This window comes from Tachyglossus aculeatus, chromosome 6, assembly GCF_015852505.1.
Source record: "Tachyglossus aculeatus isolate mTacAcu1 chromosome 6, mTacAcu1.pri, whole genome shotgun sequence".
NCBI lineage: Eukaryota > Metazoa > Chordata > Mammalia > Monotremata > Tachyglossidae > Tachyglossus > Tachyglossus aculeatus.
Window position 1 is genome coordinate 3272687 of NC_052071.1, and position 25360 is coordinate 3298046.

At 48.4% G+C, this 25360-nt stretch overlaps 1 protein-coding gene across 3 annotated transcripts in view; it reads right to left on the reverse strand.

Annotated features, from left to right (window-relative positions):
- The window catches only part of MTMR8 (myotubularin related protein 8), a 50218-nt gene extending 34546 nt beyond the window's left edge, over positions 1 to 15672 (reverse strand). For 2 of the 3 annotated variants that reach the window (XM_038747838.1, XM_038747836.1), the window contains exons 1-3: positions 15634 to 15672; positions 4905 to 5027; positions 796 to 958 (exon numbers count right to left, since the gene is read on the reverse strand). In XM_038747838.1, coding sequence (XP_038603766.1) covers positions 796 to 958; positions 4905 to 5027; positions 15634 to 15657 — 310 coding nt within the window. In that variant the 5' untranslated portion in view covers positions 15658 to 15672. Of the gene's footprint in view, positions 1 to 795; positions 959 to 4904; positions 5028 to 6993; positions 7071 to 15633 lie in introns of those variants that run through there. The other variant, XM_038747839.1, reaches the window with a different exon arrangement.
- Between the last annotated feature and the right edge of the window lie 9688 nt (positions 15673 to 25360).

Genomic DNA, 25360 nt, shown 5'->3' on the forward strand with positions numbered 1-25360 from the left:
GATGGTTATCACTCATTCATTCAATCAATCGTATTTATTGGGCGCTTTCTGTGTGTTATGCGCTTGGAAATAACAATTCGGCAATAAAGAGAGACGGTCCCCGCAGAGCAGACTGGGGATCAACTACATCCCATTTATTACTCTATTTATTTATTTAACTTGTACATATCTATTCTATTTATTTTATTTTGTTAGTATGTTTGGTTTCGTCTCCCCCTTTTAGACTGTGAGCCCACTGTTGGGTAGGGACTGTCTCTATATGTTGCCAATTTGTACTTCCCAAGCGCTTGGTACAGTGCTCTGCACACAGTAAGCGCTCAATAAATACGATTGATGATGACGATCCCATCCACTGATTATGAACGAGCCCTAAGGAGTTACTTTGTCAGGAGAAAATCTAGGGGAAGACGCCGCACACGCCGACGAAACCCAGAACTGAGCATATGAACAGGGCGAGGATGCTGTGTCGTGCGACCCCGTCCCCAGGCCTCCCCCACTTCACCGTCCCCGCGTCCCAGGTCCCAAACGGCTTCCTCCGCGTGTCCTTGTTGAGACCCTCTGGCCATCCTGACTGGTGTCTCCCAGACGCACTGCGGACAGGGGCCGGACCCAGGCGACCGAGCGAAACAACGTGGACGGAAGAGGAAACGGCTTCCGTCCCAAATCCACCTTCCTTCCTGCACCTACTGGGAGCCTCCAGGCTCCGAGCCACTGCCCCCTCCCCGTGTGCTCTGCCGGCAGGTTCACCTTCACACTGCTTTGTGCTTTTTCCCCACCCAGTGATCGGAGGCCTACCTGGTTGGGAAAGCTTCAGGAGAGAGGAATAAACCGCATGGCCCTCGCGCTCGGACCCGAAGACGAAGTGAGCCACTCGGAAGTTCTTGCAGCGGAGGAGCAGGGGACACCCTGCAGGGGTAAGAGGCAGTTTCTCCACACTGGCAATGTGGTGGTGCAAAATCTGCAAAAACAGGAAGGAGCAGAGGGAGATCGCACAGCCGCAAACTTCCTAACGGCCAAGTGGATTTCAGCACCCTCCCTCGGAACGGGGATTCTGAACTGCGGCCACAACCCAAGAATACCCCCCAGGGTTGAAAGTCAGGGAGACACAGTTTGCAGGCCCAGCCGGACCTTGGGCAAGTCATTTTCTCTTCTCTGGGCCTCAGTTTCCTCAACTGTAGAATAGGGAGAAGGTGACTGCGAGACCTTCGCGGGACAGGACTGCATCCAATCTCGCAGCCTTGGCTCTCCCTAAGTGCTTAATAATAATAATGAATAACTATGGTATTTACTATGTGCCAAGCACTGTTCTAAGCGCTGGGGTAGCCACAGGTTGTCCCACGTGGGGCTCACAGTCTTCATCATCATCAATCGTATTTATTGAGCGCTTACTATGTGCAGAGCACTGTACTAAGCGCTTGGGAAGTACAAATTGGCAACATATAGAGACAGTCCCTACAGTCCCTACCCAACAGTGGGCTCACAGTCTTCATCCCCATTTTACAGATGGGGTAACCGAGGCACCGAGAAGTGACTTGCTCAAAGTCACACGGCTGACAAGCGGTGGAGCCGGGATCAGAACCCACGACCTCTGATTCCCAAGCCCGGGATCTTTCCACTAAGCCACGCTGCTTCTCCACACGTAGCACTGTTAACAATTACAAGAAAATCAGAATCTGGCTCCTTCCAACGGGAAAAAAGCAGACAAGGGGGTGGAAAGGAAGTGGAAAGTATTCAAGAAGGATCTGGATTTTAACAAATTTCAGAGGGAAGCTTAGCATCACTGAAGAGGTCAACGCAGCAGGCTTTTAGGTGGTAGGCCACTGGCATCAACTACAGCCCCAGCTAAATCTTGCCTAAAGAGCCTCTCCTTTCAAAGAAGCAGATGTCATTTTGGGGCTGAGACTTACTACGTTAATTCTGAACCCACGCTCTATTTCTGCCGACAAATTAGATGACCTGTCTTCGAGCCTGAATTATTTAAAGGGAAAAAAGAAACCCCCAAATGCCCCTGTTGGGCTCCAAAAGTGAAAGCATAATTTTCTGGTTTTCTGGGTGCTGAAAACAACTGACGCTTGCTTCAGTGGGCATGTTGGGAAAATGGGGGGAACAGAACTAAACCCTGGCTAGGCCTGAATAATCAAGATTATGGAAATATCTTAATTGGAAGGGCACAGGGAATCTGAAAAGCAGCAAAGTCTACTGGAAAACAGCCCAGGCCTGGGATTCAAAGGACCTGGGTTCTAGTCCCAGATCCACCACATATCTGCTGTGTGACCTTGGGCGGGTAACTTCACTTCTCTGTGCCTCAGTTCCCCTATCTGCATAAAGAAGATTCAATACCTCTTCTCCCTCCTACTTAGACTATGAGCTCCATGTGGGGCCTGATTAGCTTGTATTCATTCATTCATTCAATCGTATTTATTGAGCGCTTACTGTGTGCAGAGCGCTGTACTATGAGATTGGATGCGGTCCTGTCCCACAAAGGTCTCACAGTCACCTACTCCCTATTCTACAGTTGAGGAAACTGAGGCCCAGAGAAGAGAAAATGGCTTGGGAAGTCCAAGTTGGCAACATAGAGAGACGGTCCCTACCCAACAGTGGTCTCACAGTCTAGAAGGGGGAGACAGAGAACAAAACAAAATGTATTAACAAAATAAAATAAATAGAATAAATATGTACAAATAAAATAGAGTAATAAATACATACAAACATATATACAGGTGCTGTGGGGAGGGGAAGGAGGTAAGGCGGGGAGATGGGGAGGAGGGGGAGAGGAAGGAGGAAGTATCCTAGTGCGCACACAGTAAGTGTTTAATACCACAATTATTATTATAATAATTATAATAATAACCTATTTAGAGAAGAGAGGAGAAAGGGCCACATGCCCCGCTAATCTACTCACAACACAGTCCAAGATCCACCACCATTCAGTGATGCCTGCCCTCTGGTAGTTCACATTCAATCAATCAATCGCATTTATTGAGCGCTTACTGTGTGCAGAGCACTGTACTAAGCGCTTGGGAAGTACAAGTTGGCAACATCTAGAGACGGTCCCTACCCAACAGTGGGCTCACAGTCTAAAAGGGGGAGACAGAGAACAAAACCAAACGTACCAACAAAATAAAATAAATAGAATAGGTATGTACAAGTAAAATAAATAAATAGAGTAATAAATACGTACAAACATGTATACATATATACAGTTGGATTCTGCCTTTCGGATTTTGTGTCACCTGTTGGATTTTGTGCCTCTTTAATCCAGTCTGCCTACCTACCCTTGCTTTCCGCTAAGAGAGATCTTTGATGTGGTCTTTTCCGTTGGTTCACTCCGGCCACCTGGGCAATTAACTCCTCAAATGAGTACCACCTTTCTCATCCGTCCCTACACGTCTAGAGTTCTCCACCTACATCTTTCAATCAATCAATTGTATTTATTGAGCGCTTACTGTGTGCAGAGCACTGGACTAAGCGCTTTTGAAGTACAAGTTGGCAACATCTAGAGACAGTCCCTACCCAACAGTGGGCTCACAGTCTAAAAGGGGGAGACAGAGAACAAAACCAAACATACTAACAAAATAAAATAAATAGAATAGATATGTACAGGTAAAATAAATAGAGTAATAAATATGTACAAACATATATACATATATATAGACAAGATATATATATCTTTCCCTGGCCTTTAATAATAATACTAATAATAATGATGATGGCATTTATTAAGTGCTTACTACGTACAAAGCACTGTTCTAAGCGCTGGGGAGGTTACAAGGTGATCAGGTTGCCCCACGGGGGGCTCACAGTCTTAATCGCCATTTTCCAGATGAGGGAACTGAGGCCCAGAGAAGTGAAGTGACTTGCCCCAAGTCACACAGCTGACAATAGGCGGAGCTGGGATTTGAACCCGTGACCCCTGACTCCAAAGCCCGGGCTCTTTCCGCTGAGCCACGCTGCTTCTCTATTTCTATTTTAGCTCCTCCCTTCCCCTCACTGCTCATTTTCTCAAAGCCAGAAACTGTCACACCGAACGTTTTAAGTGAGGATCTGGGATGAACAGTTAGTTTTGATCCTGTTTGGGAAAAGTGATCAGGAGCAACACACTGAGTTCAAAACAACTAGGGTCAGTTACTGATGCCGCAAACCATTTATTCTGATTGCCCAAAGACAACTCTGGGAATTTAGACAACTTTGACACCTTAGAGAAGCAGCGTGGCTCAGCGGAAAGAGCCCGGGCTTAGAGGTCATGGGTTCGAATCCCAGCTCCGCCGCTTGTCAGCTATGTGACTCTGGGCAAGTCACTTCGTCATCAATCGTATTTATTGAGCGCTTACTGTGTGCAGAGCACTGTACTAAGCGCTTGGGAAGTACAAGTTGGCAACACAGAGAGACAGTCCCTGCCCAACAGTGGGCTCACAGTCTAAAAGGGGGAGACAGAGAACAAAACCAAACATACTAACAAAATAAAATAAAATAAAATAAAACTTCACTTCTCTGGGCCTCAGTTACCTCATCCGTAAAACGGGGATTAAGATTGTGAGCCCCACGTGGGACAACCTGATCACCTTGTATCCTCCTCAGCACTTAGAACGGTGCTTTGCACGTAGTAAGTGCTTAACAAATACCAAAATTAATTAATTAAAATTAACAAACTGAATCAATTGGGGACAAATATAACAAAAATGGCTATATCATGGCCCCATAAGGGACAGGGACCGTGTTGGATTCCCATCTGTATCCTTGCTCCCAGAGCTCAGTAGAGTACTCTGCACACGGTAAACGTTTACTACTCCTAATAAATAATGGATGAATAACAAGGTTTTCAGGGAATACCCCAGCACCATATAAAAAGCCCAGGCATTCACATTCTCAGTTCAGATTGCTATTTTTTTCTCCACAAAACATACCCACGTTTCCTTCCGGACTTCAGCAGATACGTCTACGTAGATGAGGTGTGTGGCAGTCAGGTACAGGGTCCCGTTGGCCGATTTCTTGGCTACATAGCGATCGAGTAATTTCACGTTTTCTACCTGTGATTGGGAAAACAGAAGGGAAAAAAATTCCCATTAAGGCCCCCGACTCATTTCTCATCATTAGAGAGGGTGAACGTTCAACGTAGGATACGGTAACAGTTTCTTCTCTAGACTGTAAGCTCACTGTGGGCTCCAATTCTGTCGTATTGGCCTCTCCCAAGCGCTCAGTCCTGTAACTTGTACTTCCCAAGTGCTTAGTACAGTGCTCTGCACACAGTAAGCGCTCAATAAATACGATTGATTGATTGTGTTCTGCACATAGTAAACACTCAATAAATACAATGGATAGATTTCTTCCCTGGAGAAGCAGCGTGGCTCAGTGGAAAGAGCCCGGGCTTTGGAGTCAGAGGTCATGGGTTCAAATCCCAGCTCCGCCAATTGTCAGCCATGTGACTTTGGGCAAGTCACTTCACTTCTCTGGACCTCAGTTCCCTCATCTGGAAAATGGGGATTAAGAGTGTGAGCCCCAAATGGGACAACCTGATTACCCTGTAACCTCCCCAGAGCTTAGAACAGTGCTTTGCACATAGTAAGTGCTTAATAAATGCCATCATTATTATTATTAGTATTATTTATTCCCAAAACTCGTCCCAAAGTGAGAGACCAGAGGGCTTTAACACTACTGAGAACTCCTGGCCAAGGCCTTACCTGACAGGCTCTTGGAGCAGAATTAGTTTCTTTGTCGGCTGCTCCAGCACTTAGAACAGTGCTTTGCACATAGTAAGTGCTTAATAAATGCTATCATTATTACTATTATTATTTATTCCCAAAACTCGTCCCAAAGTGAGAGACCAGAGAGCTTTAACACTACTGAGAGCTCCTGGCCAAGGCCTTACCTGACAGGCTCCTGGAGCAGAATTGGGTTCTTTGCCGGCTGCTCCAGCGCTTAGAACAGTGCTCTGCACGTAGTAAATGCTTAATAAATGCCATCATTATTATTATTATTTATTCTGAAAACTCGTCCCAAAGTGAGAGACCAGAGGGCTTTAACACTACTGAGAACTCCTGGCCAAGGCCTTACCTGACAGGCTCCTGGAGCAGAACTGGGTTCTTTGCCGGCTGCTCCAGCACCTAGAACGGTGCTTTGCACGTAGTAAGTGCTTAATAAATGCCATCATTATTATTATTATTATTTATTCTGAAAACTCATCCCAAAGTGAGAGACCAGAGGGCTTTAACACTACTGAGAGCTCCTGGCCAAGGCCTTACCTGACAGGCTCCTGGAGCAGAACTGGGTTCTTTGTCGGCTGCTCCGGCACTTAGAACAGTGCTTTGCACATAGTAAGTGCTTAATAAATGCCATCATTATTATTATTATTATTTATTCTGAAAACTCATCCCAAAGTGAGAGACCAGAGGGCTTTAACACTACTGAGAACTCCTGGCCAAGGCCTTACCTGACAGGCTCCTGGAGCAGAATTGGGTTCTTTGTCGGCTGCTCCAGCGCTTAGAACAGTGCTTTGTACATAGTAAGTGCTTAATAAATGCCATCATCATTATTATTATTATTATTTATTCCCAAAACTCGTCCCAAAGTGAGAGACCGGAGGGCTTTAACGCTACTGAGAACTCCTGGCCAAGGCCTTACCTGACAGGCTCCTGGAGCAGAACTGGGTTCTTTGTCGGCTGCTCCAGCACTTGGAACAGTGCTTTGCACATAGTAAGTGCTTAATAAATGCTATCATTATTACTATTATTATTTATTCCCAAAACTCGTCCCAAAGTGAGAGACCAGAGGGCTTGAACACTACTGAGAACTCCTGGCCAAGGCTTTACCTGACAGGCTCCTGGAGCAGAATTGGGTTCTTTGTCGGATGCTCCAGCGCTTAGAACAGTGCTTTGCACAAAGTGCTTAATAAATGCCATTATTATTATTATTATTATTATCTATTCCGAAAACTCGTCCCAAAGTAAGAGACCAGAGGGCTTTAACACTACTGAGAACTCCTGGCCAAGGCCTTACCTGACAGGCTCCTGGGGCAGAATTGGATTCTTTGTCGGCTGCTGCTGAGGGGTTTGGGGTTTGGAGGGGGATGAGAGGACGGCATGCTGAAAAAGCAGCAATAAGAGCGGTGGATCTATACGTTGCCAATTTGTACTTCCCAAGCGCTCAGTATAGTGCTCTGCACCCAGTAAGCGCTCAATAAATACGATTGATGATGATGATGATGGAAGGAAAGAGAACGCAGGGCACCGTTTCAGCCACATCTCCCCAACTACCGGCGCTAGGCATGTCATGGCTCACACAATGCTTAACACAACGGTTGAGACAACAACCCAGGAGTTGCAGTATCTAGGCACTCACTCTGCGGCATGTCTAGCACAGACTGCCGCTGCTGAGGACTCGTAATGATGTTCTGCGCCAATCAACGCTTTTTAATAATATTCACTCAATCGTATTTATTGAGCGCTTACTGTGTGCAGAGCACTGGACTAAGCGCTTGGGAAGTCCAAGTTGGGAGCATATAGAGACGGTCCCTACCCGACAACGAGCTCACGGTCTAGAGGGGGAGACAGACATTAATACAAATAGGTAAAACAATAAATAATAATAATAATGATGATGATGATGAAGGTATTTGTTAGGCACTTACTATGTGCCAAGCACTGTTCTAACTAGTTACGCGACCCCCCCGAGCCTGAGCCCCCTCCTTCCTCTCCCATCTCACCTCCTTCCCTTCCCCACAGCACCTGTATATATGTATATATGTTTGTATGGATTTATTACTCTATTTATTTATTTATTTTACTTGTACATATCTAGTCTATTTATTTTATTTTGTTAACATGTTTCGTTTAGTTCTCTGTCTCCCCCTTCTAGACTGTGAGCCCACTGTCGGGTAGGGACCGTCTCTATATGTTGCCAACTTGTATTTCCCAAGCGCTTAGTACGGTGCTCTGCACACAGTAAGCGCTCAATAAATACGATTGATACAAGATACCTTGTATCTCCCCCAGCGCTTAGAACAGTGCTTGGCACATAGCAAGCGCTTAGCAAATGCCATCATTATTACTATTATTACCATAACCTTGTATCTCCCCCAGCGCTTAGAACAGTGCTTGGCACATAGTGAGCGCTTAACAAATACCATCATTCATTCATTCAATCGTATTTATTGAGCGCTTACTGTGTGCAGAGCACTGTACTAAGCGCTTGGGAAGGACAAGTACTGCAGTCTTTCTAAGTGCGGGGGTAGATACAAGGTCATCAGGGTGTCCCACGTGGGACTCACCTTAATCCCCGGTTTACAGATGAGGTAACGGCCTCACTTTCGCACATGAGGGAACTGAGGCACAGAGGAGTCAGGTGACTTGTCCCAAGTCACACAGCAGGTGCGTGGCGGAGCCAGGATTAGAACCTAAGTCCTCTGACTCCCAGGATCGAGCTCTTTCCAATAAGCCACGCTGCTTCTCACTCATCCACGCTGCCCAGAGAAGCGACATGACTTCCCCAAGGTCACCCGGTGGGCGCCCACGTACTCTGACACCCACTAGGCCATTTCACCTTCTCTCCCTAGGCTCCCCAGTTCCGAGAAACCCTTACGATATTTTAAAATTACTATTCCAGTGTTTTTTTCCAACCTTTCACCAAGCAAATATCCCTCCCGCCAGCTGGTGGGGAATGCTTCCTGGTGAGCTGGCCCCATTCCACCGGGAGCCAGGGCCCTGATGCAACCAATCAATCAATCAATCGTATTTATTGAGCGCTTACTGTGTGCACAGCACTGTACTAAGCGCTTGGGAAAAACAAGCTGGCAACATATAGAGACAGTCCCTATGCGCCAAATACTGATAAATGCTTGAAAGCGCCATAAATACCCTAGAAATGTTTGTGTCCAGCAGGTCCTCAACGTAACAATATCCTTCAAGATCCAGACATACCCCAGGAAACCTAAAACGGAACTGAACACACAGTCCCAAACCAAATGCTTTTCCCTTCATACAAGTGCAAGCTCTTCTGCAGTAATAATAATAATGATAATGGCATTTATTTAGCGCTTACTATGTGCAAAGCACTGTTCTAAGCGCTGGGGAGGTTACACGGTGATCAGGTTGTCCCTCAGGGGGCTCACAGTCTTAATCCCCAGATGAGGTAACTGAGGCATGGAGAAGTGAAGTGACTTGCCCAAAGTCACACAGCTGACAAGTGGCGGAGCCGGGATTTGAACCCATGACCTCTGCCTCCAAAGCCTGGGCTCTTTCCACTGAGCCACGCTGCTTCTCCAAAACACTGTCCTAAGCACTGGAGGGGCTACAGTGATCAGGTTGTCCCACGGGGAGCTCACAGTCAATCCCCACTTTCCAGATGAGGGAACTGAGGCCCAGAGAAGTGAAGCGACTTGCCCAAAGTCACACAGCTGACAAGTGCGAAGCAGCATGGCTCCTTTATTTATTTATTTATTTTATTTGAACATATCTATTCTATTTATTTTATTTTGTTAGTATGTTTGGTTTTGTTCTCTGTCTCCCCCTTTTAGACTGTGAGCCCACTGTTGCGTAGGGACTGTCTCTATATGTTGCCAATTTGTACTTCCCAAGCGCTTAGTACAGTGCTCTGCACATAGTAAGCGCTCAATAAATACGATTGATGATGATGATGATGAAGTCACTTCACTTCTCTGGGCCTCAGTTCCCTCATCTGTCAAATGGGGATGAAGACTGTGAGCCCCCCATGGGACAACCTGATGACCTTGTAACCTCCCCAGCGCTTAAAACAGTACTCTGCACATAGTAAGCACTTAATAAATGCCATCATTACTCATTATTAAGTGGCGGAGCCGGGATTTGAACCCATGACCTCTGCCTCCAAAGCCCGGGCTCTTTCCCCTGAGCCACCCTGCTTCTCTTCAATGCCTTGCCCCACTGTCTGAGACAGCGAGGATAAACGTGACCCCCAGACCAAAGAGGCCGGAAGGTCCCTGGCTCTAAACTTCAGAAAACTAGACGGGGAGGGGTGCATCTCCTCTTGGTATCATCAATCGTATTTATTGAGCGCTTACTGCGTGCAGAGCACTGTACTAAGCGCTTGGGAAGTACAAGTTGGCAACATATAGTTGGTAGTCCAGAGGCCCTGCTTGCCAGCCTGCAGAATAAGGCTTAGACCCATGCTCAATGATCGTCTCCCACGCTAGACTCGAAGCTCCTTGTGGGTGGTGAATGTGTCTACCAACTTTGTTACACTCTACTCTCCCAAGCGCTTAGTACAGAGGGCTCTATAAGTCTGATTGATTGACGCTTCTCCCGCCTGACTTTCTCGGGGTAGCTATCTTTGATGGTCAGCTCCCCAACACAGGGAAGGCGGCCGTCGAGGGGATGGGTCCCGGCCCACAGTGGACGGTCAACTGCGTCGGCCCCCCGAGATTCCCACACAACCGGCGTCCATCTAAGTCCTGAAAAATGACGAAAAAGGCGCTCACCGGGGAAGACTGCCTGAAAAGGTGGAGCAGAGACCGAAAGCCCAAAGACTAGGTTGCCCGGCTGAGCTGCGGCTGCCGTTTGTCAGCGCTGACGGAAACCACGGGGGCCTAGAGCCTCGCTTACAGCGGGTGTGTGGTTTCGGCTGATGTAAGGACAGGATGAATGTGAGCTACTAGCTGTGAGGGGGGCTGTGCATGTGAAGAAAAAACAGAAGAGCGAAGTGGAGGGAAGAAAACATTTCATTTCTGACTCAATCTCGGGCTGCGCAATCGTATTTATTGAGCACTATGTGCAGAGCACCGTACTAAAGGCCTGGGAGAGTAAAATAAAATAGAATTAGCAGACACGTTACCTGGCCATAACAAGCTTGATGGAAGGAGGCGGATAGAATAATGATTCGAAAGGCTGAGGACAGCCGAGTGCCGGGAGAAGCAGGGTAACGGAAGACCTGTAAAACTTGGTGGGAGGGCTAAGAGATCACCAAAAAAAATCTATCCACAAAGCCAGTCCCAACCCAAATTTACCCACTGGGCCGTCTTCGGACGAGAGGAGAGATCTCCGGCCGCCGAACGGCCAAAAGATCGATCATTTAAGAAGCAGCGTGGCTCGGTGGAAAGAGCCCGGGCTTTGGAGTCAGAGGTCATCATCATCATCATCAATCGCTTACTGCGTGCAGAGCACTGTACTAAGCGCTTGGGAATTCCAAGTTGGTAACACAGAGAGACGGTCCCGACCCAGCAGTGGGCTCACAGACACATCTGGCCTGGCCCCTTTCTCATCCCGTCAGGCGATGCCTTCTGTCCCAAGACGCGGTGTGCGAAGCGATAGCACGGGGCAGGAAACACGCAGGGACATGGAAAGCCCCAAATAAGGGAAATTAGGGAACAGGAGGAAATATCATGGGCCACCCTCTTCCCCTCCCTGCCTCCTGCTCGCTGCCGGGTTGGGCTCGGTGGGAGTAGAAATGATGAAATAATAATAATAATAATAATAATGATGATGGCATTTAGTGGAGGCAGGCCAGACACAGGTCTTCACTCTTCATTCACCCCTCCTCCCTCAGCCCCACGGCACTTACGTCCAAATCCATAATTTATTTATATTCATGTCTATCGACCCCTCTCGACTGTAAACTCACTGTGGGCAGGGCCTGTTCATTCAATCGTATTTTTGAGCGCTTCCTGTGTGCAGAGCACCGTACTAAGCGCTTGGGAAGGACAGGCAGGCAACACCTAGAGACGGTCCCTACCCGACAGCGGGCTCGCGGTCTAGAACGATTGATTGATTTAGAACAATGCCACTGATGCCTGTTTACTTGTTTTGATATACGTATATGTTTGTACATATTTATTGCTCTATTTATTTATTTATTTTACTTGTGCATATCTATTCTATTTTATTTTGTTAGTATGTTTGCTTTTGTTCTCCGTCTCCCCCTTTTAGACTGTGAGCCCACTGTTGGGTAGGGACTGTCTCTATATGTTGCCAACTTGGACTTCCCAAGCGCTTAGTAAGCGCCCAATAAATATGATTGATTGATTGATAGAAGGGGGAGACGGACAACAATGCCTACTAACTCTGTACTGTACTCTCCCAAAATATCAATCAATCGTATTTATTGAGCGCTTACTGTGTGCAGAGCACTGTACTAAGCGCTTGGGAAGTACAAGTTGGCAACATATAGAGACGGTCCCTACCCAACAGTGGGCTCACAGTCTAAATATCACAATCAAAATATGATTGATGGATTAACTGGGGGAAGGGATGAAGACTGTGAGCCCCGCATCATCATCATTATTATCATCAATCGTATTTATTGAGCGCTTACTGTGTGCAGAGCACTGGACTAAGCGCTTGGGAAGTACAAGTTGGCAACATATAGAGACAGTCTCTACCCAACAGTGGGCTCACAGTCTAAATATCACAATCAAAATATGATTGATGGATTAACTGGGGGGAGGGATGAAGACTGTGAGCCCCGCATCATCATCATCATCATCATCAATCGTATTTATTGAGCGCTTACTGTGTGCACAGCACTGGACTAAGCGCTTGGGAAGTACAAGTTGGCAACATATAGAGACGGTCCCTACCCAACAGTGGGCTCACAGTCTAAATACCACAATCAAAATATGATTGATGGATTAACTGGGGGAAGGGATGAAGACTGTGAGCCCCACATCATCATCATCATCATCAATCGTATTTATTGAGCGCTTACTGTGTGCACGGCACTGTACTAAGCGCTTGGGAAGTACAAGTTGGCAACATACAGAGACGGTCCCTACCCAACAGTGGGCTCACAGTCTAAATATCACAATCAAAATATGATTGATGGATTAACTGGGGGGAGGGATGAAGACTGTGAGCCCCGCATCATCATCATCATCAATCGTATTTATTGAGCGCTTACTGTGTGCAGAGGACTGGACTAAGCGCTTGGGAAGTACAAGTTGGCAACATATAGAGACGGTCCCTACCCAACAGTGGGCTCACAGTCTAAATATCACAATCAAAATATGATTGATGGATTAACTGGGGGAAGGGATGAAGACTGTGAGCCTCACATGGGATAACCTGATGGTCTTGTATCTACCCCACTGCTTAGATCAGGGCTTGGCACATAGTAAGCGATTAATACCACTATTATTACTATTATTATTATTATTATTATTATTATTATTATTATTACTCAGGGGGCACTCCGCAAGCACTAGAGCTCGACGAGGGAGAAAGGAGAACGCAGAGAAAGAGGACACGAACTATTAAGCACAAAACTCTGCACATAATGCCGTGTGGCTCAGTGGAAAGAGCCCGGGCTTGGGAGTCAGAAGTCGTGGGTTCCAACCCCGGCTCTGCCACTTATCAGCTGTGTGACTCTGGACAAGTCACTTCCCTTCTCTGGGCCTCAGTTACCTCCTCTGGAAAATGGGGATGAAGACTGTGAGCCCCATGTGGGACAACCTGATTACCTTGGATCTACCCAGAGCTTAGAACAGTGCAGTAAGCGCTTAACAAGTACCAAAATTACCATCATCATCAATCGTATTTCTTGAGCGCTTACTGTGTGCAGAGCACCGTACTAAGCGCTTGGGAAGTACAAGTTGGCAACATATAGAGACGGTCCCGACTCAACAGTGGGCTCACAGTCTAAAAGGGGGAGACAGAGAACAAAACCAAACATACTAACAAAATAAAATAAATAGAATAGATATGTACAAGTAAAATAGAGTAATAAAATAATAATAATAATAAAATTATTATTATTAGAGTGGGCGTTCAGCAAGCAGCGTGGCTCGGTGGAAAGAGCCCACTGTTGGGTAGGGACCGTCTCTATATGTTGCCAACTTGTCCTTCCCAAGCGCTTAGTACAGTGCTCTGCACACAGTAAGTGCTCAATAAATACGATTGATGATGAAAGAGCTTGGGCTTGGGAGTCAGAAGTCGTGGTTTCTAATCCCGGCTCGGCCACTTATCAGCTGTGTGATTTGGGGCAAGTCACTTCACTTCTCTGTGCTTCAGTTCCCTCATCTGCAAAATGGGGATTAGGACTGAGAGACAACCCCATTGCCTTATATCTACCCCAGCTCTTAGAACAGTGCTTGGCACATAGTAAGCGCTTAACAAATACCACCATTATTATTAGTAGAGCCATTTGTCAGCTGTGTGACTTTGGGCAAGTCACTTCACTTCCCTGGGCCTCAGTTACCTCATCTGGAAAATGGGGATTAAGAGTGTGAGCCCCACGGGGGACAACCTGATCATCTTGTGTCTACCCAGCGCTTAGAACAGTGCTTGGCACATAGTAAGCGCTTACTTATTATTATTACTACAGCCCCTTGTCAGCTGTGTGACTTCGGGCAAGTCACTTGACTTCTCTGGGCCTCAGTTCCCTCATCTGTAAAATGGGGATGAAGAGTGTGAGCCCCACGGGGGACCACCTGGTGATCTTGAATTCCCCCCAGCGCTTAGAACAGTGCTTGGCACCTAGTAAGCGCTCCGCTCAACAAGTACCATCATTATTATTACTACAGCCTCTCGTCAGCTGTGTGACTTTGGGCAGGTCACTCCACTTCTCTGGGCCTCAGTTCCCCCATCTGGAAAATGGGGATGAAGAGTGTGAGCCACCTTGTATCTACCCAGCGCTTAGAACAGTGCTTGGCACATAGTAAGCGCTTACTTATTATTATTCCCCCCAGCGCTTAGAACAGTGCTTGGCACCTAGTAAGCGCTCAACAAATACCATCATTATCATTACTACAGCCTCTTGTCAGCTGTGTGACTTTGGGCAGGTCACCTCACTTCTCTGGGCCTCAGTTTCCTCATGAGTTAAATGGGGATTAAGAGTGTGACCCCCACGGGGGACAAACCTGATCACCTTGTATCTACCCAGCGCTTAGAACAGTGCTTGGCACATAGTAAGCGCTTACTTATTATTATTCCCCCCAGCGCTTAGAACAGTGCTTGGCACATAGTAAGCGCTTAACAAATACCACCATTATTATTAGTAGAGCCACTTGTCAGCTGTGTGACTTTGGGCAAGTCACTTGACTTCTCTGGGCCTCAGTTCCCTCATCTGGAAAATGGGGATGAAGACTGTGAGCCCCACACGGGACAACCTGATCATCTTGTGTCTACCCAGCGCTTAGAACAGTGCTTGGCACATAGTAAGCGCTTACTTATTATTATTACTACAGCCCCTTGTCAGCTGGGTGACTTCGGGCAAGTCACTTGACTTCTCTGGGCCTCAGTTCCCTCATCTGGAAAATGGGGATGAAGGGTGTGAGCCCCACGGGGGACCAGCCGGTGATTTTGTATTCCCCCAGTGCTTGGCACCTAGTAAGCGCTCAACAAATACCACCATTATTACTAGTAGAGCCACTTGTCAGCTGTGTGACTTCGGGCAAGTCACTTGACTTCTCTGGGCCTCAGTTCCCTCATCTGGAAAATGGGGATGAAGAGTGTGAGCCCCACGGGGGACCACCTGGTGATCTTGCATTCTCCCCAACGCTTAGAATAGTGGTTGGCACCTAGTAACTTGGTCCTTCCCAAGCGCTTAGCCCAGTGCTGTGCACACTGTAAGCGCTCGATCGATCGATCGATTGATTGATTGATTGATTGATTGATTGATTAGTAAGCGCCTGACGCCTGCCACGACTCATCGACGCGTCAGAGGAGCCCGTACCTTGGGGACGGCGATGTGCTCCATGGCGATGGCGGCGGCGGCCCCTGCCCTCAGCGGGGCCCGGCCCGGGCTCCGTGCCCCCGCCTCGCCCACTTCGCGCGAGACTTCCCCCCGCCCCCCCATCGCGAGACTTCCCCCCCCACCGCCGCCGAGTCACGTGATCGGCAGCCGGAGGAGCCCGCCTCGGCCCCGCCCGCTGGACCGCCCGCCACTTCGCGCGAGACTTCCCCGCCCCATTCCCCCCGCCCCTTCTCCGAGTCACGTGATAGGGAGCCGGAGGAGCCCGCCACTCCGCGCGAGACTTCCCCGCCCCATCCACCCCTCCCCCGCGCCTCCGAGTCACGTGATCGGCAGCCGGAGGAGCCCGCCTCGGCCCCGCCCGCTGGACCGCCCGCCACTTCGCGCGAGACTTCCCCCTGCCCCCCCCTCGCGAGACTTCCCCGCCCCCGCATCAGAGTCACGTGTTCGGGAGTCGGAGGAGCCCGGCTCGGCCCTGCCCGCTGGACCGCCCCGCCACCTCGCGCGAGACTTCTCCCTGCCCCCCCCACCTTTTCGCGAGACTTCCCCGCCCCATCCCCCCGCCGCGCCTCCTAGTCACGTGATCGGGAGCCGGAGGAGCCCGGCTCGGCCCCGCCCGCTGGACCGCCCCGCCACTTCGCGCGAGACTTCCCCCTGGCCCCCCCCCGCGAGACTTCCCCGCCCCATGCCCCCCCCCGCGCCTCCAAGTCACGTGATCGGGAGCCGGAGGAGCCCGGCTCGGCCCCGCCCACTGGACCGCCCCGCCACTTCGCGCGAGACTTCCCCCTGCCCCCCTCACGAGACTTCCCCGCCCCATTCCCCCCCCGCGCCTCCGAGTCACGTGATCGGGAGCCGGAGGAGCCCGGCTTCCCCCCTCCACCCACCCCCCCGCCGCGGAGTCACGTGATCAGGAGCGGCCGCCGCGGCCATCTTGGCTCCTGGCTGAGGCCTCTTCATCACCATAATCATACTAATAATGACGGTATTTGTTAAGCGCTTACTATAATAATAATAATAATAATGATGGCATTTATTAAGCGTTTACTATGTGCCAAGCACTGTTCTAAGCACTGGGGAGGTTACAAGGTGATCAGGTTGTCCCACAGGGGGCTCACGGTCTTCAGCCCCATTTGACAGATGAGGGAACTGAAGCCCAGAGAAGTGAAGAGACTTGCCCGAAGTCACATAGCTGACAGTTGGCTATGTGCAAAGCACTGTTCTAAGCCCTGGGGAGGTTACGAGGTGATAATAATAATAATAATAATAATAATAATGGCATTTGTTAAGTGCTTACTATGTGCAAAGCACTGTTCTAATCACTGGGGAGGTTACAAGGTGATCAGTTTGTCCCAAGGGGGGCTCACAGTCTTCATCCCCATTTTACAGATGAGGGAACTGAGGCCCAGAGAAGTGAAGTGACTTGCCCCAAGTCACACAGCTGACAGTTGGCTATGTGCAAAGCACTATTCTAAGCACTGGGGGGGTTACAAGGTGATCAGTTTGTCCTAAGGGGGGCTCACAATCTTAATCCCCCGTTTACAGATGAGGTATCTGAGGCCCAGAGAAGTGAAGTGCCTTGCCCAAAGTCACACAACTGACAATTGGCAGAGCTGGGATTTGAACCCATGACCTTTGACTCCAAAGCCTGGACTCTTTCCACTTAGCCACGCTGCTTCTCTAATAATAATAATAATAATGTTGGCATTTATTAAGCGCTTACTATGTGCAAAGCACTATTCTAAGCACTGGGGAGGTTACAAGGTGATCAGTTTGTCCCAAGGGGGGCTCACAGTCTTCATCCCCATTTTGCAGATGAGGTAACTGAGGCCCAGAGAAGTGAAGTGACTTGCCCAAAGTCACACAGCTGACAGTTGGCGGAGACGGGATTTGAACCCATGACCTCTGACTCCAAATAATAATAATAATAATGGCATTTATTAAGTGCTTACTATGTGCAAAGCACCGTTCTTAAGCACTGGGGAGGTTACAAGGTGATCAGGTTGTCCCACGGGGGGCTCACGGTCTTCAGCCCCATTTGACAGATGAGGGAACTGAGGCCCAGAGAAGTCAAGTGACTTGCCCAAAGTCACCCAGCTGACAGTTGGCGGAGCCGGGATTTGAACCCATGACCTCCGACTCCAAATAATATTAATAATAATAATGGTATTTGTTAAGTGTGCAAAGCACTGCTCTAAGCACTGGGGAGGTTACAAGGTGATCAGCTTGTCCCACGGGGGGCTCACAGTCTTCATCCCCATTTTCCAGATGAGGGAACTGAGGCCCAGAGAAGTGAAGCGACTTGCCCACAGTCACCCAGCTGACAGTTGGCGGAGCCGGGATTTGAACCCATGACCTCCGACTCCAAAGCCCGGGCTCTTTCCACTGAGCCACGCTGCTTCATCGTTCATTCAGCTGTATTTCTTGAGCGCTTCCTATGTGCAGAGCACTGGACTAAGCGCTTGGGATGGACAAGTCGACCACACGGATCCTGACTGCCGGCACTGGGACTAATAATTGAGGCCCCGGGGGAGCTGATGCAAAGGAAAGGTCGTGGTAAAACCCCTCTTGAGTAATAATGATAGCGTTTGTGAAGCGCTTACTACGTGCCAAGCACTGTTCTAAGCGCTGGGGGGATACAAGGTAATCAAGGTTGTCCCACCTGGGGCTCACAGTCTTCATCCCCATTTGACAGGTGACGAAACTGAGGCCTGGAGAATAATAATAATAATAATGATGGCATTTATTAAGTGCTTACTATGTGCAAAGCACTGTTCTAAGCGCTGGGGAGGTTACAAAGTGATCAAGTTGTCCCACGTGGGGATCACAGCCTTAACCCCCATTTTACAGATGAGGGAACTGGTACATATCTATTCTATTTATTATATTTTGTTAGTATGTTTGGTTTTGTTCTCTGACTCCCCCTTTTAGACTGTGAGCCCACTGTTGGGTAGGGACTGTCTCTCTATATTGCCAATTTGTACTTCCCAAGCGCTTAGTCCAGTGCTCTGCACATAGTAAGCGCTCAATAAATACGATTGATGATGATGATGATGAGGCACAGAGAAGTGAAGTGGCTTGCCCAAAGTCACACAGCTGAGAAGTGGCGGAGCCGGGATTAGAACCCATGACTTCTGACTCCCAAGCCCGGGCTCTTTCCACTAAGCCACGCTGCTTCTCATGTGCTAAGCACTGTTCTAAGCACTGGGGGATACATGGTAATCAAGGTTGTCCCACGTGGGGCTCACAGTCTTCATCCCCACTTGACAGGTGAGGAAACTGAGGCCCAGAGAAGTGAAGTGACTTGCCCAAAGTCACACAGCTGACAAGCGGCGGAGCTGGGATTATAAATAAATACGATTGATGATGATGATGATGATGATGATGATTAGAACCCATCAATCAATCATATTTATTGAGCTCTTACTGTGTGCAGAGCACTGTACTAAGCGCTTGGGAAGTACAAGTAAGCAACACATAGAGACAGTCCCTACCCAACAGCGGGCTCACAGTCTAGAAGGGGGAGACAGAGAACAAAACCAGACATACTAACAAAATAAAATAAATAGAATAGATATGTACAAGTAAGATAAATAAATAAATAGAGTAATAAATATGTACAAACATATATATATATATATAAACAGCCGCACTTCTCGTGCTGCTACTATGTGCCAAGCACTGTTCTAAGCACTGGAGAGCATCCAAGGTGATCAGGTTGTCCCACGTGGGGCTCACAGTCTTCATCCCCGTGGCTCAGTGGAAAGAGCCCGGGCTTTGGAGTCAGAGGTCATGGGTTCAAATCCCGGCTCTGCCGCTTGTCAGCTGGGTGACTTTGGGCAAGTCACTTCACTTCTCTGGGCCTCAGCTGCACAGGATGAGGGTGAAGACTGTGAGCCCCACGGGGGACAACCTGACCACCTTGATTCCCCCAGCGCTTAGAACAGTGCTTGGCACCTAGTAAGCGCTTAACAATACCTTTATTATTATCCCGCTTTTACAGATGAGGAAACTGAGGCCCAGAGACATGAAGCGACTTGCCCAAAGTCACGCAGCTGGCACGTGGCGGAGCCGGGATTGGAACCCACGACCTCTGACTCCCAAGCCCGGGCTCTTTCCATTGAGCCACGCTGCTTCTCTAAGTAAGTAGTCCACGCTCAGTACAGGGACATGGAACCGCGGCCACGTTGCTGAGCCCTCCAGGAGCGAATGCGAGTAAAGTTGTCCGACTTGGATCCAGCTGTTGTCTCTGCGTTCTCGGATTCTGGGACCGGCCCGAAGCCAGGGATGCTGGATAAAGTGGTCTGGGTTCAGGAATTCTGGAGATGCTGGATAAAGAGGTCTGGGTTCAGGAATTCTGGAGAGCCAGGACTTGGGCTGGGGAGTTTGGGAGAGAGGGCCAGGGCCGCCGCCGCGGCTGCTGCTGGGGTTGCCAAGTGGAAAGGGCATCATCATCATCATCATCATCAATCGTATTTATTGAGCGCTTACTGTGTGCAGAGCACTGTACTAAGCGCTTGGGAAGTACAAATTGGTGACTTATAGAGACAGTCTGGAATGTTGCCAACTTGTACTTCCCGAGCGCTTAGTACAGTGCTCTGCACACAGTAAGCGCTCAATAAATACGATTGATTGATTGATTGGAATATTCTTTCTGAGTGTAAGGAGGCCTTCCCAGACTGAGCCCCTCCTTCCTCTCCCCCTCTTCCCCCTCCCCATGCCCCCCGCCTTACCTCCTTCCCCTCCCCACAGCATCTGTATATATGTATATATGTTTGTATGGATTTATTACTGTATTTATTCATTTATTTTATTTGTACATATTTATTCTATTCATTTTATTTTGTTAATATGTTCCGTTTTGTTGTCTGTCTCCCCCTTCTAGACTGTGAGCCCGCTGTTGCCAACTTGTACTTCCCAAGCGCCTTAGTACAGTGCCCTGCACACAGTAAGCGCTCAATAAATACGATTGAATGAATAAATAAGGCACTCTGGCCTTGGTCAAGCCCTCTCGGCCCGGAACTCCAGCCCCGGCCCTGGCCCTCCCTCTCCAACATCCCCAAATCCCGGTCCTCTCCACCCCGTGCCTTGGTCTCTCCCCCTTCTAGACTGTGAGCCCGCTGTTGGGTAGGGACCGTCTCTATATGTTGCCAACTTGGACTTCCCAAGCGCTTAGTGCAGTGCTCTGCACATAGTAAGCGCTCAATAAATTTGATTGATTGATTGGTCCGGGCCCTCTTGGCCCAGCATTCCCAGCTCTGGTCTTTCCTGCCCGGCATCCACGTTCCCGACCCTCTCCACCTGGCATCCCCGGCCTCAGCAAGCCCGGACCTGGTCCACTCTCCTCCTCTCTCCTCTTCACCCGGCGCTCCTGCCTCAAAGACATGGGGCCGTGGCCGGAATTGCCAGACGGAGAAAGCCGGGCCTGGAATTGTTGGGGAGAGAGGAGCTGGGCCCAGAGAGCCAGGGCCAGGAATGCTGGGAAGAGAGGGCCGGGGAAGTTGAGGACCCTTCACCCTCGGCAGCTATTTGCCCAAGGAGGTGTCCGGGGGAAAGTGGAAAAACAGGATAACAGGAAAAACAGGAAAAGAAGGATAGTCTAAAAACAGTTAGAGGAAAGTCTATAAAGCTCCGGCGCTGCGACTTGTATAGCAACTTGTATAGAGAAGCAGCGTGGCTCAGTGGAAAGAGCCCGGGCTTGGGAGTCAGAGGTCACGGGTTCAAATCCCAGCTCCGCCAATTGTCAGCTGTGTGACTTTGGGCAAGTCACTTCACCTCTCTGTGTCTCAGTTCCCTCATCGGTCAAGTGGGGATGAGGACTGGGAGCCCCCCATGGGACAACCTGATCACCTTGTAACCTCCCCAGCGCTTAGAACAATGAGAGGGAAGGAGTACGGCCTAGTGGATAGAGTCTCTAGATGTTGCCAAGTTGGACTTCCCAAGCGCTTGGTACAGTGCTGTGCACACAGTAAGTGCTCAATAAATACGACTGAATGAATGAATGAATGAATTTGCTATTCTATTTATCTTGTTAATATGTTTTGTTTTGTTGTTCCCCCCCACCCCCAAGACTGTGAGCCCACTGTTGGGTAGGGACCGTCTCTATATGTCACCAACTTGTACTTCCCAAGCGCTTAATACAGTGCTCTGCACACAGTAAGCGCTCAATAAATCCGATTGATTGAATGAATGAATGAATGAATAGAGCACAGGCCTGGGAATCCTGAGGCCCTGGGTTCTAATCCCAACACAGGCACTTGTCTGCTCTGTGACCGTGGACAATTCTTCACTTCTCTGGGCCTCCGTTTCCTCATCTCTAAAATGGGGATTAAGACTGTGAGCCCCATGTGGACACAGACTATGTCCAACCTGATTAGCTTTTTATCTTCCCCAGTTCTCAATGCAGTCCCTGTCGCATAGTAAGAGCTTAACAAAACCATTCATAAAAAGGGAGCGGTAGAAAGCAGGGAATGGAAGGAGAGACACACTGAGTGGGGAACAAGAGTGCTGGTAGCGCTCCATCTCATAATACAGAAAACTGTATCTTTGACTGCCTCTACAGAAAGAGACAGAGAAAAAAGGATCGGGAGAAAGAGAAGGAGAGAGACACCAAGTCTAGAAAGAAAGAGGGGAAAGAGAGTAAGAGACAGAATCTGGAGAAAGAGAACATTTAGAAAGCGACAAAAGAGAAAGAATCTAGGGAGAGAGACACCAAGTCTAGAAAGAAAGGGTGGAAAGAGTAAGAGACAGAATCTAGAGAAAGAGAACATTTAGAAAGAGACAAAAGAAAAAGAATCTAGGGAGAGAGACACCAAGTCTAGAAAGAAAGGGGGGAAAGAGTAAGAGACAGAATCTAGAGAAAGAGAACATTTAGGAAGAGGCAAAAGAGAAAGATAGAATCTAGGGAGAGAGACATCAAGTCTAGAAAGAAAGGGGGGAAAGAGTAAGAGACAGAATCTAGAGAAAGAGAACATTTAGAAAGAGACAAAAGAGAAAGAAAGACTCTAGGGAGAGAGACACCAAGTCTAGAAAGAAAGGGGGGAAAGAGTAAGAGACAGAATCTAGAGAAAGAGAACATTTAGAAAGAGACAAAAGAGAAAGAATCTAGGGAGAGAGACACCAAGTCTAGAAAGAAAGGGGGGAAAGAGTAAGAGACAGAATCTAGAGAAAGAGAACATTTAGAAAGAGACAAAAGAGAAAGAATCTAGGGAGAGAGACACCAAATCTAGAAAGAAAGGGGGGAAAGAGTAAGAGACAGAATCTAGAGAAAGAGAACATTTAGAAAGAGACAAAAGAGAAAGAAAGAATCTAGGGAGAGAGACACCAAGTCTAGAAAGAAAGGGGGGAAAGAGAGTAAGAGACAGACTCTAGAGAAAGAGAACATTTAGAAAGAGACAAAAGAGAAAGATAGAATCTAGGGAGAGAGACACCAAGTCTAGAAAGAAAGGGGGGAAAGAGTAAGAGACAGAATCTAAAGAGAACATTTAGAAAGAGATGAAAGAGAAAGAATCTAGAGAGAGAAACACCAAGTCTAGAAAGAAAGGGGGGAAAGAGTAAGAGACAGAATCTAGAGAAAGAGAACATTTAGAAAGAGACAAAAGAGAAAGAAAGACTCTAGGGAGAGAGACACCAAGTCTAGAAAGAAAGGGGGGAAAGAGTAAGAGACAGAATCTAGAGAAAGAGAACATTTAGAAAGAGACAAAAGAGAAAGAATCTAGGGAGAGAGACACCAAATCTAGAAAGAAAGGGGGGAAAGAGTAAGAGACAGAATCTAGAGAAAGAGAACATTTAGAAAGAGACAAAAGAGAAAGAAAGAATCTAGGGAGAGAGACACCAAGTCTAGAAAGAAAGGGGGGAAAGAGTAAGAGACAGAATCTAGAGAAAGAGAACATTTAGGAAGAGACAAAAGAGAAAGAAAGAATCTAGGGAGAGAGACACCGAGTCTAGAAAGAAAGGGGGGAAAGAGTAAGAGACAGAATCTAGAGAAAGAGAACATTTAGAAAGAGACAAAAGAGAAAGAAAGAATCTAGGGAGAGAGACACCGAGTCTAGAAAGAAAGGGGGGAAAGAGTAAGAGACAGAATCTAGAGAAAGAGAACATTTAGAAAGAGACAAAAGAGAAAGGAAGAATCTGGAGAGAGAGACAGACAGAAAGGAAAAGAGGGATAGTCTAAAAACAGTTAGAGGAAAGTCTATAAAGCTCCGGCGCTGCGACTTGCATAGCAACTTGTATAGAGAAGCAGTGTGGCTCAGTGGAAAGAGCCCGGGGTTGGGAGTCAGAGGTCACGGGTTCAAATCCCGGCTCCGCCAATTGTCAGCTGGGTGACTTTGGGCAAGTCACTTCACCTCTCTGTGTCTCAGTTCCCTCATCGGTCAAATGGGGATGAAGATTGGGAGCCCCCCGTAGAACAACCTGATCACCTTGTAACCTCCCCAGCGCTTAGAACGGCGCTTTGCATATAGTAAGCTCTTAATAAATGCCATCATTATTAAAAGAGGATTAGTCAGGGAACCAGAAGTGTTTCAGCAGGGAGAGGGGGAGGGAATGTCTGTTCTGGCTATTGTGATTGACAATAATCACCATGGGGTCCCTGGGCTGAAACCAGTGGTTTCCATTGAATCCAGCCTCCATTAACCCTCCGTGAGTTCCTTTCCTCTTGTCACCAAGTGCCACTTCCTTACACAGTTTAATAGCACTTCTTCGCTCCTGCGGCGAAGAGCGGAGAATCTGGAATCATTTTTCTGAGAATCTTCTCTCTGGGAAAGGGCACTTCATCTTGTCACTCCGGGCCTTCAGAGCCAAACCGTGGCAGAGGCACTCAGGATTCACCTTTCCACTTAGATCTCGGTTCCAATCATCCTGTCACACTCACTTCTAGACTGTGAGCCCGCTGTTGGGTAGGGACCGTCTCTAGATGTTGCCAAGTTGGACTTCCCAAGCGCTTAGTACAGTGCTCTGCACACAGTAAGCGCTCAAGAAATACGATTGATTGATTGATTGATTGCTCCCCCTGCATTAGAGCCCCCCCTCCCCGCTCCGTCCCCAAAGCCTTCAAGCCCCTCACCCCCACAGATGGGCAGGGAGGGCCAGACTGGGGCCGAGCGGAGGACAGACGTAACCCCACGGGCCCCTGAAAACTTGAGTTTACTGTCATTGAGAAGCAGCGTGGCTCAGTGGAAAGAGTCAGAAGTCATGGGTTCAAATCCCGGCTCCGCCAATTGTCAGCTGTGGGACTTTGGGCAAGTCACTTCACTTCTCTGGGCCTCAGTTCCCTCATCTGTAAAATGGGGATGAAGACTGGGAGCCCCCCGTGGGACAATCTGATCACCCTGTAACCTTCCCCTTCACTTAGAACAGTGCCTTGCACATAGTAAGCGCTTAATAAATGCCATCATCATTATTATCGGGGAAGCAGCGTGGCTCAGTGGAAAGAGCCCGGGCTTTGGAGTCAGAGGTCATGGGTTCAAATCCCGGCTCCGCCAATTGTCAGCTGTGGGACTTTGGGCAAGTCACTTCACTTCTCTGGGCCTCAGTTCCCTCATCTGTAAAATGGGGATGAAGACTGGGAGCCCCCCGTGGGACAATCTGATCACCCTGTAACCTTCCCCTTCACTTAGAACAGTGCCTTGCACATAGTAAGCGCTTAATAAATGCCATCATCATTATTATCGGGGAAGCAGCGTGGCTCAGTGGAAAGAGCCCGGGCTTTGGA